General features: G+C 37.3%; 1 protein-coding gene across 21 annotated transcripts in view; it reads left to right on the forward strand.

The window, feature by feature from the left end:
• Nucleotides 1–16,950, forward strand: part of LOC127853913 (CUGBP Elav-like family member 2) — a 194,223-nt gene that overhangs the window by 85,687 nt on the left and 91,586 nt on the right. For all 21 annotated transcript variants that reach the window (XM_052388721.1, XM_052388722.1, XM_052388719.1 and 18 more), the window contains one exon: nucleotides 15,786–15,973. In XM_052388721.1, the coding sequence (XP_052244681.1) occupies nucleotides 15,790–15,973 (184 nt within the window). In that variant the 5' untranslated portion in view covers nucleotides 15,786–15,789. The remainder of the gene's footprint in view (nucleotides 1–15,785; nucleotides 15,974–16,950) is intronic.

A 16,950-nucleotide genomic window follows, 5' to 3' on the forward strand; every position in this document is an offset into this window, starting at 1 on the left:
TTTGCATTCGTGTTCTTTATTTTACCCACATTTTTTAATTGTATAATGAAAATCTAACGATACTACTTCGGCTACAAACGCTAAAATGCAAACAACAAAATATGTAAGTATCGAATAAGAAGAGATGCAAATTCGTTGGACACACATGACCCACTTTACGTCGAATAGAAAGGGAAAAAACGTTTGTATATTAAGCCAATTTGAGTTTCAAAAATTAAAACAGAATGAACACACCATTTTTGTGAGCGATACGACGCGAACGTAAAATAGCGGCCCAACCAAAAATAAGTTATTAACACGTGAAAATGAACATTGTGTAGTTTTTACATATTTTACCCCTGTGCATGTACTTAGGAAAACTAAATAAAATATATAGCATACATTTACAAAATTATTAAAATAAATTGTACAATACATTTTATTACGAAACTGGCCTATGTTATCAATGCAAGCGATTTCAAGTTTGAAATAACTTTTGTTTCTACAGAGCTGTTCAAGCGGTATGAAATTTTTTACGTACTGTAAATCATTTTCACTACTTAAGGCGTTTCGGTTAACCGGTTAATAACCGGTTATGGGAAAAGGTTAACCGGTTAATGATTTTTGTAACCTCTTGCATCCCTACTATATACAATTAGGCAGCCATCGTTTGATCATGTGACAAGAGTTTGATTGGAATATTTGTAATCAACCGTGACAGCCTAGTTAGAATTGTCAACACAACATTCGCTTGCTGTAATGTATTATTTGTTTTATATACCAAGTCTGACCAGTGTACTCATTGTTTTAATATTTATATGTAATCTATTATTCCTTGTCTATGCATACAAAGTGTAGTGTGTTTATTAAACAGACACTAGCAAGATTAAACTCCATAGAAATCTGTTTCTTTTTCAACAGAAGATCTTATTTTTGCCACTAAAGATATGGTTTAAAGTCACATTCCTTAAATATACTACAAGATTTAGCTTTTCATAAATGAATTTTATTTGAACAATAACCCCTACATTGTTTAATGAAACAGTTAGACAGATGTGTTTTAACAGTTATTTGTCAAAAGTATATTATTTAGTATGTGTGTATAAAAGTTATCCATGTTTTCGAATTTAACTGATTATTCAAGTCAAACATAAATTTTTACTGTTGTGGAGTTTTAATGGTGACTGTTGATGAACTGTGAAACTCTGGTAGACTCTAATATGGGGATCAACTGTCAATTAGAGGATGACTTCATTATGGGGGTTTTCTGAACATTTTATTGCTCTCAATGTCAGAAAATTTGTAAGAGCAGCATTTTAATATTAATTTGTAAGCAAGAACCACGAACATACATATCCTTTGCAGATGTTTCATAGTCATCATAAGTTATCTAAGTTTGTTTACACTGTCGGTGCACCACATTGATAACCTGAAACCAACATGGATTTAAGATGCTACCGTTTGCTCATTCATTTAAGTTTTCGTGTAATTGAAATGGTTTCCTTTTTGTTCTAAAGAAGTTTTGCTTTTACCTGCAATTAGAAATACAAGCTCTAGGTATGTCAGTAAAATGGAGGCTCTATGCATCATACAGCTATGATCTGATAGCATCTCCCTTGTACAGATGTTTAGAACTCCAAACAGCATCAAGGCAAGTAAGAAATTGTAGAGTTTCATGGCATCCCAATTTTATATGTGTAGATACAGTAGCAGTGGTAATAAGGCTTGGCCTAGCTTTCTCCTTACTCTGAATTCTGCTGTGGATGTATCTGGAATTGTAGACTATAATCAGTGGTAGTTTTAAATATGTCAGATAATAACTTTGAATGTTAAATTTAGTGCTTGGATCGCTTCATCATTTTGGATGTTATGTTTTGAATACTGCAATAAACAAGAGGAATTATACTATACAAGGAGGAATTGACACATTTTGTAAGTTCTTTTCTTGTTAGTAACTGATAGCTGATAAATACTCGAGTTTTCAATGATACAGACCAGTGACTATTTGGGTTCTTGTAAGGATTAATTAGCTGACCCTGACCAAATGAATGTACTCTACATTTATGGTATTAAATACTAATCTGGATTAACGGATATTTTGACATGTTAAAGTACTTGTCATGCATAACTGAATGGTCAGATTGAACTAAGACTTATTATTGTTTTGTGTGAACACTCCGTTTGAGAAACATTTCTGTAAACTCTTGTTTACAGGGACTTGTGTTCACAAAGTTCCCAAGTAAAATCTTAACTTAGTTGTACTAGATGAACATTTCTGATCAAAATGTATATGGAGAAACCAATATTTTCTTATTACAAAAGAACTAAATTTGAACCAATTTAACAATATTTGCTTGTTCAAAAAACAATGTAAAACAAAGAAATGATTTGTAAATAAAATATATATATGGTTGTAGACCTTTAGGGAAAACAAAATACCACACACTTTTAAGCAATATTGTAAAATATGCTTTTTGGCAACTTAAACTTCAGTTGAATCAAGGGTAGTATTTATTCTTTCTGTTTTCTTTACTTTTTGGATTCTATGATGTAGAGTTGACATTTAAGTGAGGCCCGAAATTTACATACTATATTATGAGATATTATCAAAAACGCTTAGGCCTAGGATCATGAAACTTCATAGGTACAATGATCATGACTGGCATATGACCCCTATTGATTTTCAGGTCACTAGGTCAAAGGTCAAAGACACAATGACTGGAAATAGTAAAATGGTTTCCAGATGATAACTCAAGAACACTTACGCCTAGGATCATGAAACTTCATAGGTACACTGATAATGACTGGCAGATGACCCCTGTAGATTTTCAGGTCACTTGGTCAAAGGTCAAGGTCACAGTGGCTCGAAATGGTAAAATGGTTTCCGGATGATAACTCAAGAATGCTTAGGCCTAGGATCATGAAACTTCATAGGTACATTGATCATGACTGGCAGATGACTCCTATTGATTTTCAGGTCACGAGGTCAAAGGTCAAAGTCACAGTGACTCAAAACAGTAAAATGGTTTCCGGATGATAACTTAAGAATGCTTACACCTAGGATCATGAAACTTCATAGGTACATTGATCATGACTGGCAGATGACCCCTATTGATTTTTAGGTCACTAGGTCAAAGGTCAAGGTTACAGTGAATCAAAACAGTAAAATGGTTTCCGGATGATAACTTAAAAATGGTTACGCCTAGGATCATGAAACTTCATAGGAACATTGATCATGACTGGCAGATGACCCCTATTGATTTTCAGGTCACTAGGTCAAAGGTCAAGGGCACAGTGACTCGAAATAGTAAAATGGTTTCTGTATGATAACTCAAGAATGCCTTTGCCTAGGATCATGAAACTTCAAAGGTACATTGATCATGACTGGCAGATGACCCCTATTAATTTTCAGGTCACTAGGTCAAAGGTCAAGGTCACAGTGGCTCGCAACAGTAAAATGTTTTCCAGATGATAACTCAAGAATAATTAGGCCTAGGATCATGAAACTTCATAGGTACATTGATCATGACTGGCAGATGACCCCTATTGATTTTCAGGTCACTAGGTCAAAGGTCAAGGTCACAGTGACAAAAAACGTATTCACACAATGGCTGCCACTACAACTGACAGCCCAAATTGGGGGCATGCATGTTTTACAAACAGCCCTTGTTTCAATGTATGTTTATTTAAAATTAAAACAGTGGATTCTAAAACAATATATGAAATGGAAATAAACGATAATAATGAAGAATACTTGTGTGTTATCTTTTTAATAAATATCTTAGAAGTACTGGGCTCATAGCAGGTCCCTCACATGTTTAATAAGTGCACATGCTCTCTTGTAAATGGAAATCCCCAGCCAAGTTTGACTTGACACACAAACTAAATTTTGTTATCGCTGTATTTTTAACAAAGTTTGCCTAGTTTGAACACATTTAAGTTCATTAAACAGGCTTTTTGGTTATTGGTCTCCTTCAAACTGTAGAGACTTGGGAATTGAAGGAATTTTCCTATGTTTACCTGAGGAGCCTTGTAGAAGCGCCCAGGATGATATGTTTCTTATATTACAATTTCATATAGAATTGCTTAAATATATGTTTTAGTCAGTTGTCATCTTTCTTTATGTTTAACATTTTAGAACATTATGTCTGACTGCTTCAATAAATTAGAAATACTGTAAATCAATGTGCATTCTCTTCTTATCTTTATGTGAAACAGTAAACCACAAGGGCATCATTATTTCTCTGAAATAAATTTTCTTGAAAGACATATTGTGTGGTTGCAGAAACAGTTTTCTCTGAATAAATACACAGTTATCAATGAAATTAGTGAATTTCTCCCCTCTATTGCATGGAAACCATTGGCATCCAATGGAACTATTGCAAAAACAGCAGCTATCCTGTGGGGACTTATGAACACCCACTACAGACACAGTCTGTGTTTATCAGAGCTGTCATCGACCTATACTTATCACTTGCTTTCCTTGTCTTGAACAGATGCAGTTTGTTTTGTATCAAGTTTGGTGGAAGAGTTCCATCCATACCTGTGTAAGAGGTCTGTGTTATGGCTGCACGAAGAGTCACTTCAGTAGCCACAACAGGAAATGGATTTTAGGTTTCTGGCTGCTAGGGGTGATAGGGGTTCGTGGGAAGTCGAGTTTAATGGCTTACTTGAGAGATCCTATGTTGTATGGGGCCTCCATCAGCCCTACAAACAGTACAAACACTAGTCCAGTGTGCCCTACCTGCCCTCTCATGTTGTATTCTCCATCTCCAAGGCAATGAAATATTCAATTAATAGCCTGCGTGTCTTACTTCCAGAAATAGAATGAAAGCGAGTTGCTGATAAATAGTTTTATATCAATGAAAATAAGCTATCAAACATAATTTATATGATGATGGTAAACAATATATGAACAAAAAACTAAAAAACTAAACAAGAATGTTATTGTTGCTAATGTAATTCTTTTCTTGGTTTTTATGCCCCCCTTCAAAGAAGAGGGAGTATATTGTTTTGCTCATGTCTGTCCGTATGTCCATCCACCAGATGGTTTCCGGATGATAACTCAAGAACGCTTAGGCCTAGGATCATGAAACTTCATAGGTACATTGATCATGACTCGCAGATGACCCCTATAGATTTTGAGGTCACTAGGTCAAAGGTCACGGTTACCCGAAATAGTAAAATGGTTTCCAGATGATAACTCAAGAACACTTACGCCTAGGATCATGAAACTTCATAGGTACATTGATCATATCTCGCAGATGACCCCTATTGACTTTCAGGTCACTAGGTCAAGGTCACAGTGCCAAAAAACGTATTTACACAATGGCTGCCACTACAACTGACAGCCCACATGGGGGGCATGCATGTTGCACAAACAGCCCTTGTTTTCTTAAGCTGTTGTGTCAATATTGATTATGAGAGAGTCCCCTGAAATACATTTATCTGATTTCCAGTATTTGTGGCCAGTAATCATGAATAAAATTCAGTAACTGTATTTATAATTAGAAATGTCATGTCTAAATTGATCAGCTGAACAAGTACCTCCCATGTGTGATGCATTCTATGGTTTACTGCCTCATGGGTGACATTATTGACTATCAAGTCTGTGTATTGCCACTCTGGAGCTGTATCAAAGTATTCAAACTATTTATTTATTTATTTCAGCTCCGTTTAATTGAAAGACTAAGGCTTATTGAAACTCATTCAAGTCAGTTTCCTCGGTAGATCCAGTACTTGATGTCTTTGGCCAATCAACAGATTGGTAAAACATCTGCTTGTCTTTATATGGAGAAGTGGTTTTACTGGCTTTTTGGTCACTGCTAAGAAACAATGTACTGTCTCCCTTCCTTGTGGTCACTGCTAAGACACAATGTTAAGTCTGCCTTGTGGTCACTGCTAAGACACAATGTACTGTCTTCCTTGTAGTCACTGCTAAGACACAATGTACTGTCTTCCTTCCTTGTGGTCACTGCTAAGACACAATGTACTGTATCCCTTCCTTGTGGTCACTGCTAAGACACAATGTATTGTATCCCTTCCTTGTGGTCACTGCTAAGATGCAATGTACAGTATCCCTTCCTTGTGGCCACTGCTAAGACACAATGTACTGTCTTCCTTCCTTGTGGTCACTGCTAAGACACAATGTAAAGTCTCTCTTGTGGCCACTGCTAAGACACAATGTACTGTCTTCCTTCCTTGTGGTCACCGCTAAGACACAATGTTAAGTCTCCCTTGTGGTCACTGCTAAGACACAATGTACTGTACTGTCTTCCTTCCTTGTGGTTACTGCTAAGACACAATGTACTGTCTCCCTTCCATGTGGTCACTGCTAAGACACAATGTACTGTCTCCCTTGTGGTCACTGCATAGACACAATGTACTGTCTTCCTTCCTTGTGGTCACTACTAAGACACAATGTACTGTCTCCCGTCCTTGTGGTCACTTCTTAGACACAATGTACTGTCTTCATTCCTTGTGGCCACTGTTAAGTCACTGTACTGTCTCCCTACCTTGTGGTCACTGCTAAGACACAATGTTCTGCCTCCCTTCCTTGTGGTCACTTATAAGACACAATGTACTGTCTCCCTTCCTTGTGGTCATTGCTAAGACACAGTGTACTGTCTTCCTTGTGGTCACTACTAAGACACAATGTACTGTCTCCCTTCCTTGTGGTCACTTCTAAGACACAATGTACTGTCTCCATTCCTTGTGGCCACTGCTAAGTCACTGTGCTGTCTCCCTTCCTTGTGGTCACTGCTAAGACACCATGCACTGTCTCCCTTCCTTGTGGTCACTGCTAAGACACAATGTACTGTCTCCCTTCCTTGTGGTCACTACTAAGACACAATGTACTGTCTCCCTTCCTTGTGGCCACTGCTAAGACACAATGTACTGTCCCCCTTCCTTGTGGTCACTGCTAAGACACTGTACAGTCTTACTTCCTTGTGGTCACTGCTAAGACATAATATACTCTCTCCCTTCTTTGCTGCCACTGCTAAGTCACTGTAATGTCTTACTTCCTTGTGGTCACTACTAAGACACAATTTACTTTCTCCCTTCCTTGTGGTCACTGCTAAGACACTATGTACTGTCTCCCTTCCTTGTGGTCACTGCAAAGACACAATGTACTGTTACCCTTTCCTTGTGGTCACTGCTAAGACACAATATACTGTCTACCTTCCCCGGGTCACTGCTAAGACACAATGTTCTGTCTCCATTCCTTGTCGCCTCTGCTAAGACACAATGTACTGTCCCCCTTCCTTGTGGTCACTGCTTAGACACTGTACTGTCTAACTTCCTTGTGGTCACTGCTAAGACATAATATACTCTATCCAGTCTTTTCGGCCACTGCTTAGTCACTGTAATGTCTAACTTCCTTGTGGTCACTTCTAAGACACAATTTACTTTCTCTCTTCCTTGTGGTCACTGCTAAGACACTATCTACTGTCTCCCTTCCTTGTGGTCACTGCAAAGACACAATGTACTGTCTCCCTTCGTTGTGGTCACTGCTAAGACACAATATACTGTCTCCCTTCCTTGTGGTCACTGCTAAGACACAATGTACTGTCTCCCTTCCTTGTGGTCACTGCTAAGACACAATGTACTCTCTCCCTTCCTTGTGGTCACTGCTAAGACACAGTGTACTGTCTCCCTTCCTTGTGGTCACTGCTAAGACACAATATACTGTCTACCTTCCTTGTGGTCACTGCTAATACACAATGTACTGTCTCCCTTTCTTGTGGTTACTGCTAAGACACAATGGACTGTCTCCCTTCCCTGTGGTCACTGCTAAGACACAATGTAAAGTCTCCCTTGTGGTCACTGCTAAGACACAGTGTACTGTCTCCCTTCCTTGTGGTCACTGCTAAGGCACATTGTACTGTCTCCATTCCTTGTGGACACTGCTAAGACACAATGTACTGTCTCCCTTCCTTGTGGTCACTGCTAAGACACAATATACTCTCTCCCTTCCTCGTGGTCACTGCTTAGTCACTGTGCTGGTTATTCCTAGGTGGTTGGTTTCAAGAGATTTCTATGCACACTTTTCCTTCTGGGGTTTTCATGAATCCTAGGCCTGGTTTTGTTCTTGGTTTAATCAAATATATGGCAATTTTTCCCTTGCAGCATGTCATGAACTGTGTGATGTTTGATTAGTGGCATACACTCATCTCCCTTACATGAGGAGGTGATAATTATGGTGCTGATGAAATCTATGAGGGTTGTTGTTACATTGTTAAGTGATCATTGGGGCAGATGGTTGTTTACAATTGTTTTATTTAATCTGTTGGTAGTAACTTAATATTGTTTGTTGAATGATAAGTGTGTTTATTTTATTCATCTATTTAACCAGGATTTGAAGGGAAAGTCACTTTGTAGCTCACCTGAGTACAACGCGTTGTGCTCATGGTGAGCTTTTGTGATCGCCTGTTGTCAGTTGTGCGTCATGCGGCGTCAACATTTGCCTTGTGAACACTCCAGAGGCCACATTTATTGTTCGATCTTCATGAAACTTGGTCAGAACATTTGTCCCATCAATTCCTCAACTGAGTTTGAAACTGGATCATGCTGGGTCAAAAACTAGGTCACTAGGTCAAAAAAAGAAAAACCTTGTGAACACTGTAGAAGTCACATTTGATTCCCAATCTTCATGAAACTTTGTCAAAATGTTTGTCTAAATGATATGTTGGTTGAGTTCGAAAACGGTTCGAAAAACATGGCCGCCAGGGGGCGGGGCAGTATTCCTTATATGGCTATAGAGAAACCTTGTGAACACTTTAGAAGTCACAATTTTTGCCCAACCATCATGAAGCTTGGTTAAGACATTGGTGTCATTGATATCTCGGACGAGTTCGAAAATTGTCCAGATCAGTGAAAAAACATGGCCGCCAGGGGGCGGGGCAGCTTTTTCTATATGTATATAGTGAAAACATGTGCACATTCTAGAAGTCACATTTTTGGTCAAATCTTCATGAAATTTGGTCAGAACATGTGTTTTCTGGATATGACGGTTGAGTTCGAAAATGGTTCGGATCGGTAAAAAAACATGGCGACCAGGGGGCGGGGCATTTTTCCTAATATGGCTATTGTAAAACCTTTTTAGAGAGGCCACATTTATTTTCCAATCTTCATGAAACTTGGTCAGAAGATTTGTCCCAATAATATCTTGTTTTCTCAGGTGAGTGACTTTTGGCCTTTCAGGCCCTCTTGTTAATTAGTTTATTTTAAACATGTTTATGTTTGTTCCAATGCATGGTTAACTTAGGCTTATTGAGGCATTTTTTAATCAGTTTCTGTGGAAGACGTTTTCAGTGTCTTAAGAAGTCTTTCTCTCGGTAGGGAGCAAATTCGGGCCTCCAAGTAGCAGGGCAGTATCAACTATGCTGCACCACTGCCACTTTGTTTTAGGTTTGAATATGTGAAAAACTTGAACTTTCTTGTGCTTGGTTTCTACATGCCTGTGTCACCTCTCATTGTAAGTCTTTAAATCTTGTTTAATAAATATTATTTTCTTCTTTTACTTCTTTTTATGCCCCCTTTTGAAGAAAAGGGTGTATATAGTTTTCGCACTGTCCATCTGTCAGTCTGTCATACTTTTCGTGTCCGCTCTCTATTTAAAATGGTTTTCATCCGATCTTTACCAAACTTGGTCAGAAGTTGTATCTTGACAATATCTAGGTCATGTTTGAATATGGGTCATGCCGGGTCAAAAACTAGGTCACGGGGTCGAAAAAACAAATCCAAGGGAAGTAATAAGCTTTAAATGGACATAATTATCTGACCTGCCAAATTATATATTTTTATGCCCCCCTTTGAAGAAGAGGGGGTATATTGTTTTGCACATGTCGGTCGGTCGGTCCGTCCGTCGGTCCGTTCACCGAATGGTTTCCGGATGATAACTCAAGAACGCTTACGCCTAGGATCATGAAACTTCAAAGGTACATTGATCATGACTCGCAGATGTCACTATTGATTTTCAGGTCAAAGGTCAAGGTCACGGTGACTCAAACCAGTAAAATGGTTTCCGGATGATAACTCAAGAACGCTTACGCCTAGGATCATGAAACTTCATAAGTACATTGATCATGACTCGCAGATGTCACTATTGATTTTCAGGTCAAAGGTCAAGGTCACGGTGACTCAAACCAGTAAAATGGTTTCCGGATGATAACTCAAGAACGCTTACGCCTAGGATCATGAAACTTCATAGGTACATTGATCATGACTCGCAGATGACCCCTATTGATTTTCAGGTCACTAGGTCAAAGGTCAAGGGCACGGTGACTCAAACCAGTAAAATGGTTTCCGGATGATAAGTCAAGAATGCTTATGCCTAGGATCATGAAACTTCATCGGTACATTGATCATGACTCGCAGATGACCCCTAGTGATTTTCAGGTCACTAGGTCAAAGGTCAAGGTCACGGTGACTCAAACCAGTAAAATGGTTTTTTGATGATAACTCAATAATGCTTATGCCTAGGATCATGAAACTTCATAGGTACATTGATCATGACTGGCAGATGACCCCTATTGATTTGTAGGTCACTAGGTCAAAGGTCAAGGTCACAGTGACTCGAAACAGTTAAATGCTCTCCTGATGATAACTCAAGAACTATTAGGCCTAGGATCATGAAACTTCATAGGTACATTGATCATGACTGGCAGATGACCCCTATTGATTTTCAGGTCACTAGGTCAAAGGTCAAGGTCACGGTGACTCGAAACAGTTAAATGCTTTCCTGATGATAACTCAAGAATAATTATGCCTAGGATCATGAAACTTCATAGGTACATTGATCATGACTGGCAGATGACCCCTATTGATTTTCAGGTCACTAGGTCAAAGGTCAAGGTCACAGTGACAATAAACGTATTCACACAATGGCTGCCACTACAACTGACAGCCCATATGGGGGGCATGCATGTTTTACAAACAGCCCTTGTTGTTAAATAAATCATAGCGGCGCAGTAGGAGGCATTGTGTTTCTGACAAACACATTGTGGTAAAAGGTCAAGGTCATCCTTCAAGGTCTAAGGTCAAAAATACAAATCTAAGGGAAGTAATAAGCTTTAACGGGAGATAATTATTCAATATTGAATATAGCAACTTGATATTTGGCATGCATGTTTATCTCATGGAGCTTCACATTTTGAGTGGTGAATCTACAGTCACGGTAGTGGCTTTTAATTATTTGCTACATAAAATAGAGATTTGTTAGAGACAATTATTCTCAAGGGAAGTAATTTATATAATTAATTTATAAATATGAGATTATATATTTCCTTACCAAGAATTTAAGTTCTTTTCACAGTTATTGTATAGATTTTTTATTTTGATTTTTTATAACTCAAATGATTGATTTGTCAAATTTTTCTTTTAAATGATATAATTATCATTTCTTTCCTGTACTAATTTGTGAATGGTAGGGTTCATTACATAACTGTGGACTTATGTCCATACATACATGATGAACTCTGGCTATGATCTCTTTGATAAACCACTATGATCTCTTTGATAAACCACAGGCCTTGGGTGTCAGTGATGTCTGACTTGGTCATTTTTGACTGTCTACTGACAACTATCCCCCCCCCCCCCCCCCCCCCTCCCGGTTGGATTGTGGATTGGACAAAATCCAAGAGAAGTAATAAGCTTTAAAGGGAGATGATTTCTATACCTGCCAAATGATAAATAGAAATTTTCTTTTAAAGCGGCGCAGTAGGGGGCATTGTGTTTCTGATGAACACATCTCTTAATTGTTTGGTTATCAATGTATTATTACTGATTCTGTCATAGTTACCTGTCCATTTACTCTTGAGTAATGTGATAAACTGGAAATGGATATAGCTGAATTCCTGCAAAATGTATTTACTGGCAGATCTATTCATCATGGGATATAGGCATTAAACAAGACATCTGCTACAGACAGCATGTTATGGAGAATGTGTAGTGCTCTGTCAGGAAAATTGATGGACTCTTTGATTGGCTGTCACTTGTGTAGGATATATTCCTGTTAGGACTCCATGGTCTGAAGGACAGCCAGGTAGGATTCAAGTACATGCTGAATTACAGCAACCATACTATTTTCAACTTACTTCAAACTGCCAATCTTATTATACTCAGCCCTATTAACCTGCTCAAAAAGGTAAATATTTTCCCTTGTAATATCTGCACATTTCCCTTCTAAAAGTAAGCTTTGTTTTGAAAATATATTAATAAACGTTTAAAAATGTTTGAAGTTAATAATCCCATCAATTATCAATCACCAAACTAAGTTAAATCACAATATAATTAAGCATAAGTAGCAAATGATTAAATAAATATGTAATCATACTGATCTGGATTTTTTTTTTGCTTATGTTCATAATTTTCCCCAAACCAATTGGCCCCCATCATCTTTCCCCCCATTGTGCTAAAAACACAGTCAAATGTTCTGCAGATAATTTATTTACTTTGTGAATTTGAAAGCAAGTTAATGGTTTTGTTATAAATTTTGATCATTTTCATTTGTATGCAAACAGTTTGAAAACCTGTTGCAAAGGCAATGAGATACTTGTTGTATATAGTTTTGCCAATTTTTGTATAAGGGTGGTAAAGTGTTATATAGCATAATTATGTGCTTCGTGGTGGTATGTTTGAAACAAGTTCAGAGAGTACCTGGTAAAAATAATCTGAGTTATTTTACTTGAAAACACCTTAAGTGCTGTTGCTAGGCCCATGGCCGTTAGCTGAAGGCAGTATTTGCAAGAAGCTCTATTAAATAATTACTCAGACTTGGTGCTCTTTCCTTTCAACATAAAAGCTGAAGATTATGAGATTACTCTTAAAATGAGGTATGTGGGTTAAAAATGAATATTACACCTGTTTCCACTCAGATATATGTCTAGCTGTTTTATGGACATTTCATAGTTTCTGAGATTTTTGTTGTTTTATGTTTAACAAATCCATATGATTGAAATTGAAACCTATGTAAACTAATGATTTTTTTAACCAAAAGTGATTTACATGTCAGATCCACTTTAGGTACTTATTTTCTTTGGAAGGAGAAAACATATTTCCATCAAATGTTTTCCATTAAAACCAAACTGACCCAATCTTGGTAAGTAAAGTTAAACTGCACACTTGCTACCCCATGCTCAGTATGAACCCAACATTTTTCAGTCCAATGCTAAGTTTGAATCATTATGAGGAAGGTGTTGCAGGGTGCAGTAGGAGAATAATAGCATTGTTTTCATTTGGTTTGAATTTCTTAAATATCAGGCACTATTAACTGTGAATAATGTGGTATAAAGTCATTATGAGGATTTTATTGAAGATTTTGAAATGCACACAATGTATTTTTTTTTTGACAGTAGGTTTGTTTGGCAAAAGCAAAACGAAACAAAAAGCTTATGCATGTGTCTAACCAGAGTTCAACCTGGTCTTAGAATTGAGAGGCAATTAGCGTTGGTTCCGCACATTGCAACCAGTCTTGTGAACCCCTGCCACAACGTGTGTTCATGCAAGAAAAAAATAGGCCTTATTATAGAATGCCGTTCCTGGTTTACCTCTTGATTGGATTAAAATAATTCAGTTTCTCACAAAAACTTCACTGTAAAGTGGGAGATAATGTGCACCTGAGGAGGTCTGCATGCAGTATTAGTGATTATCCCAGTGTTTTGTAAATCTGGTAGCCAGCTTTCTATTCACCACAATTAAAATTCCTTTAAGGATGTAGACAGGAACTGTTGCTTCTTGTCTCTCTAATGGGATCCTCAAAACATTAAAATATCATTTGGCTTAGTTTTAAAGATACTAATTGATATAACCAGAGTTTCCTAACCTTAAAGTATTGATGTAATAGTTTTGCGACTACTACAATTGACATCATAACATTCTATAAAGGGGAGATAAGTTTTATTGTAGTCCGGAAAATGTTTTTTATCAGAAAGCACTGGATTGTAAATGATTAATCGGATTTTGAGTAGTTCTAATGATATTAACAATTCTGAACTGTATACATGATGAATTTAAAGCAATTGAAATTGATAGCTTCATCCAATTTAAGTAATTCAGGCATATATCAATATGTACTGTAAATATTAAGTAATGAGCGATGAAATACAATGCATTTATAACACAGCTGTACCAATTCTGAAACAACAGGGCTATGGTATAAATTTTAAGTAAATATTTGTTATCAGTGTAAGCCGGACTAAACTTCATAGAGCAGTTGGTAAATAATCAATGTGTCTACTAGTTTGTGAAGAGGATTGTCTTCAATTCATACAACAGTGAACTCCCTCTATATGGAACACTAACCGGAGCGGTGGACAAAATGTCCAGTATATTGAGAGAAAAACACATCTTTACTCATTATTCAACATGTAGGTGTCTTTTGTTGTGGCAGTTTTTTTCTAGAAGCCTTAATTTTAAAATCAAGCCGGTTCGGATGACGGAAGTTGTTTAGGCTGTTTTGCAAAATGCAATGATCAATGTGAAGAAGTTGAGATATCAACATTTATAATAACTTTCAAGTCAGTTTACCTTGCCAGTTGCAGAACCAAAATATTTATATGTACTTAATATGGTGTCACAACTTTATTTAGCCTTGATGGTTTATATTCCAACCAGTGTTTCTACAATCAAGCAGATATACAATAACATGAGCTTACTCTGGGAAAATGGGGCCTCCCTAGTGTTGGGCCTATAGTGTCGTCCCAGAGAAGCCTGTGCAGTTTGCACAGTCTAACAAGTGACAACACTTTTCGCCGTTATGGAATTTTTATGTCCCCCACTATAGTAGTGGGGGACATATTGTTTTTGCCCTGTCTGTTGGTCTGTTGGTTGGTTGGTCTGTTGGTTGGTTGTTTTGCGCCAACTTTAACATTTGCAATAACTTTTGCAATATTGAAGATAGGAACTTGATATTTGGCATGCACATGTATCTCATGGAGCTGCACATTTTGAGTGGTGAAAGGTCAAGGTCATCCTTCAAGGTCAAAGGTCAAATATATGGGTCAAAGTCGCTCATTTAATGTACACTTTTGCGGTATTTCAATATTCAAGATAGCAACTTGATATTTGGCATGCATGTGTATCTCATGGAGCTGCACAATTTGAGTGGTGAAAGGTCAAGGTCAAGGTCATCCTTCAAGGTCAGATGTCAAATATATGTGGCCAAAATCGCTCATTTTATGAGTACTTTTGCAATATTGAAGATAGCAACTTGATATTTGGCATGCATGTGTATCTCATGGAGCTGCACAATTTGAGTGGTGAAAGGTCAAGGTCATTCTTCAAGGTCAGAGGTCAAATGTATGTGGCTCAAATCGCTAATTTTATGAATACTTTTGCAATATTGAAGATAGCAACTTGATATTTGGCATGCATGTGTATCTTATGGAGCTGCATATTTTGAGTGGTGAAAGGTCAGGGTCAAGGTCATCCTTCAAGGTCAAATATTTGGGTCAAAATTGCTCATGTAATGTCACTTCTGCAATACTGAAGCTAGCAATTTTATATTTGAAATGCATGTGTATCTCATGGAGCTGCACATTTTGAGTGGTGAAAGGTCAAGGTCATCCTACAAGGTCAAACACCATATAGGGGGACATTGTGTTTCACAAACACATCTTGTTTGTTTAATGGAAGTCTTTTGTAAATGAAATTCCAAGGGGAGAGTGTAGTTCCAGGTTATTTGTGTAGGCTAATCTGGACTTAACACGCATTCATTGAGACCCTTTATCCCAGAGGGAGGTTCATATAAATCATCTGTGCATGTTTCACTGTTAATCAGTAATGTGTTGATTCTGTGTTTTCAGAAGCATGCATTCCCCAGGATCCAACATGGAGAACGGCCGGCGCGAGCCAGACCCAGACGCAATCAAAATGTTTGTTGGACAAGTACCTCGATCCATGGATGAAAATGATCTCACAAAAATGTTTGAACAGTATGGATCAGTGTTCCAGTTAAATGTTCTTCGTGATAAAGTCTCTGGACAAAGTAAAGGTATGTCTGTGTGCGATCATTAGCTTAAAGAAAATTTTGAACACTTATTGTATAATAATGTATTGTTAATATTCTGCAGGTCACATTTTCCTTCTCAGAGAATGGCCATTTTTCACAATTTTAAAAAGGACTCAACTCAAATTTTGACAATTTTGAGAAGCTGGCTACTCACATGGTCACAGTTTGAAAAGTTTGCAATTCATTTTTCAAAATTTTGAAATATTGGCTACTCAATTTTTTACAACTTTGAAAAGTTTGCAACTAATTTTGTCACAAACTAATGGGTCAAAGGCCGCTTCTCAAATATAGCAAAAAAAACCTGTTCTGATATCACCACCCTAGTTCAAATAAAGTGGTTTTTTAGTGAATTGTTTGTTCAGAGAGTACAATGTGACATTCATATGGTTCAAAAGCAACAAGGGTACTAATTTCTAATAGGTCAAGGTCACAGCGGACACTTTGAATGTGTGCAAATTCTTTATGTTGCAAATAACTTTGTTGTGTATTATGCAATTTTCGAATAAATTGACTAAAATGTCAAGGCAACATGTTGTATGCACCAATTATGGTGTTTCTTAAACTGCTTAAACGTCAAGTCACATCATTATGTGAAAAAAACTTTTTATTGCAACAGTCAAACAAAACTGGTATATACATGCTTTATGTGTGGCACTCCTTTCTGTGCTGTGTACAGTGAAATAAAGCGGGGATATGTGTCCTTCAGACAAATTTCTATTGCACTACAGAAAGTACAGTCCCAAACTTGTGTGTTTTCAACTCCTTTTTACTACTGGGTGAATCTGGATCAAAAGTCCACAGTTTTATGACCTTCATGTCTAGATAATTGTTTAGAAAGACATTTTGACTTTGACTAGTTTTGACCAAAGTATGGCACTTTTCCCTTTTTATAAACTGAAGAATTTATAGTGGGATTGTGTTTGTCCAAACATGTGTTGTGGATGTATCAGTGTCTGTAA

Source organism: Dreissena polymorpha, chromosome 12 (assembly GCF_020536995.1).
Source record: "Dreissena polymorpha isolate Duluth1 chromosome 12, UMN_Dpol_1.0, whole genome shotgun sequence".
In the NCBI taxonomy this organism is placed as follows: Eukaryota; Metazoa; Mollusca; class Bivalvia; order Myida; family Dreissenidae; genus Dreissena; species Dreissena polymorpha.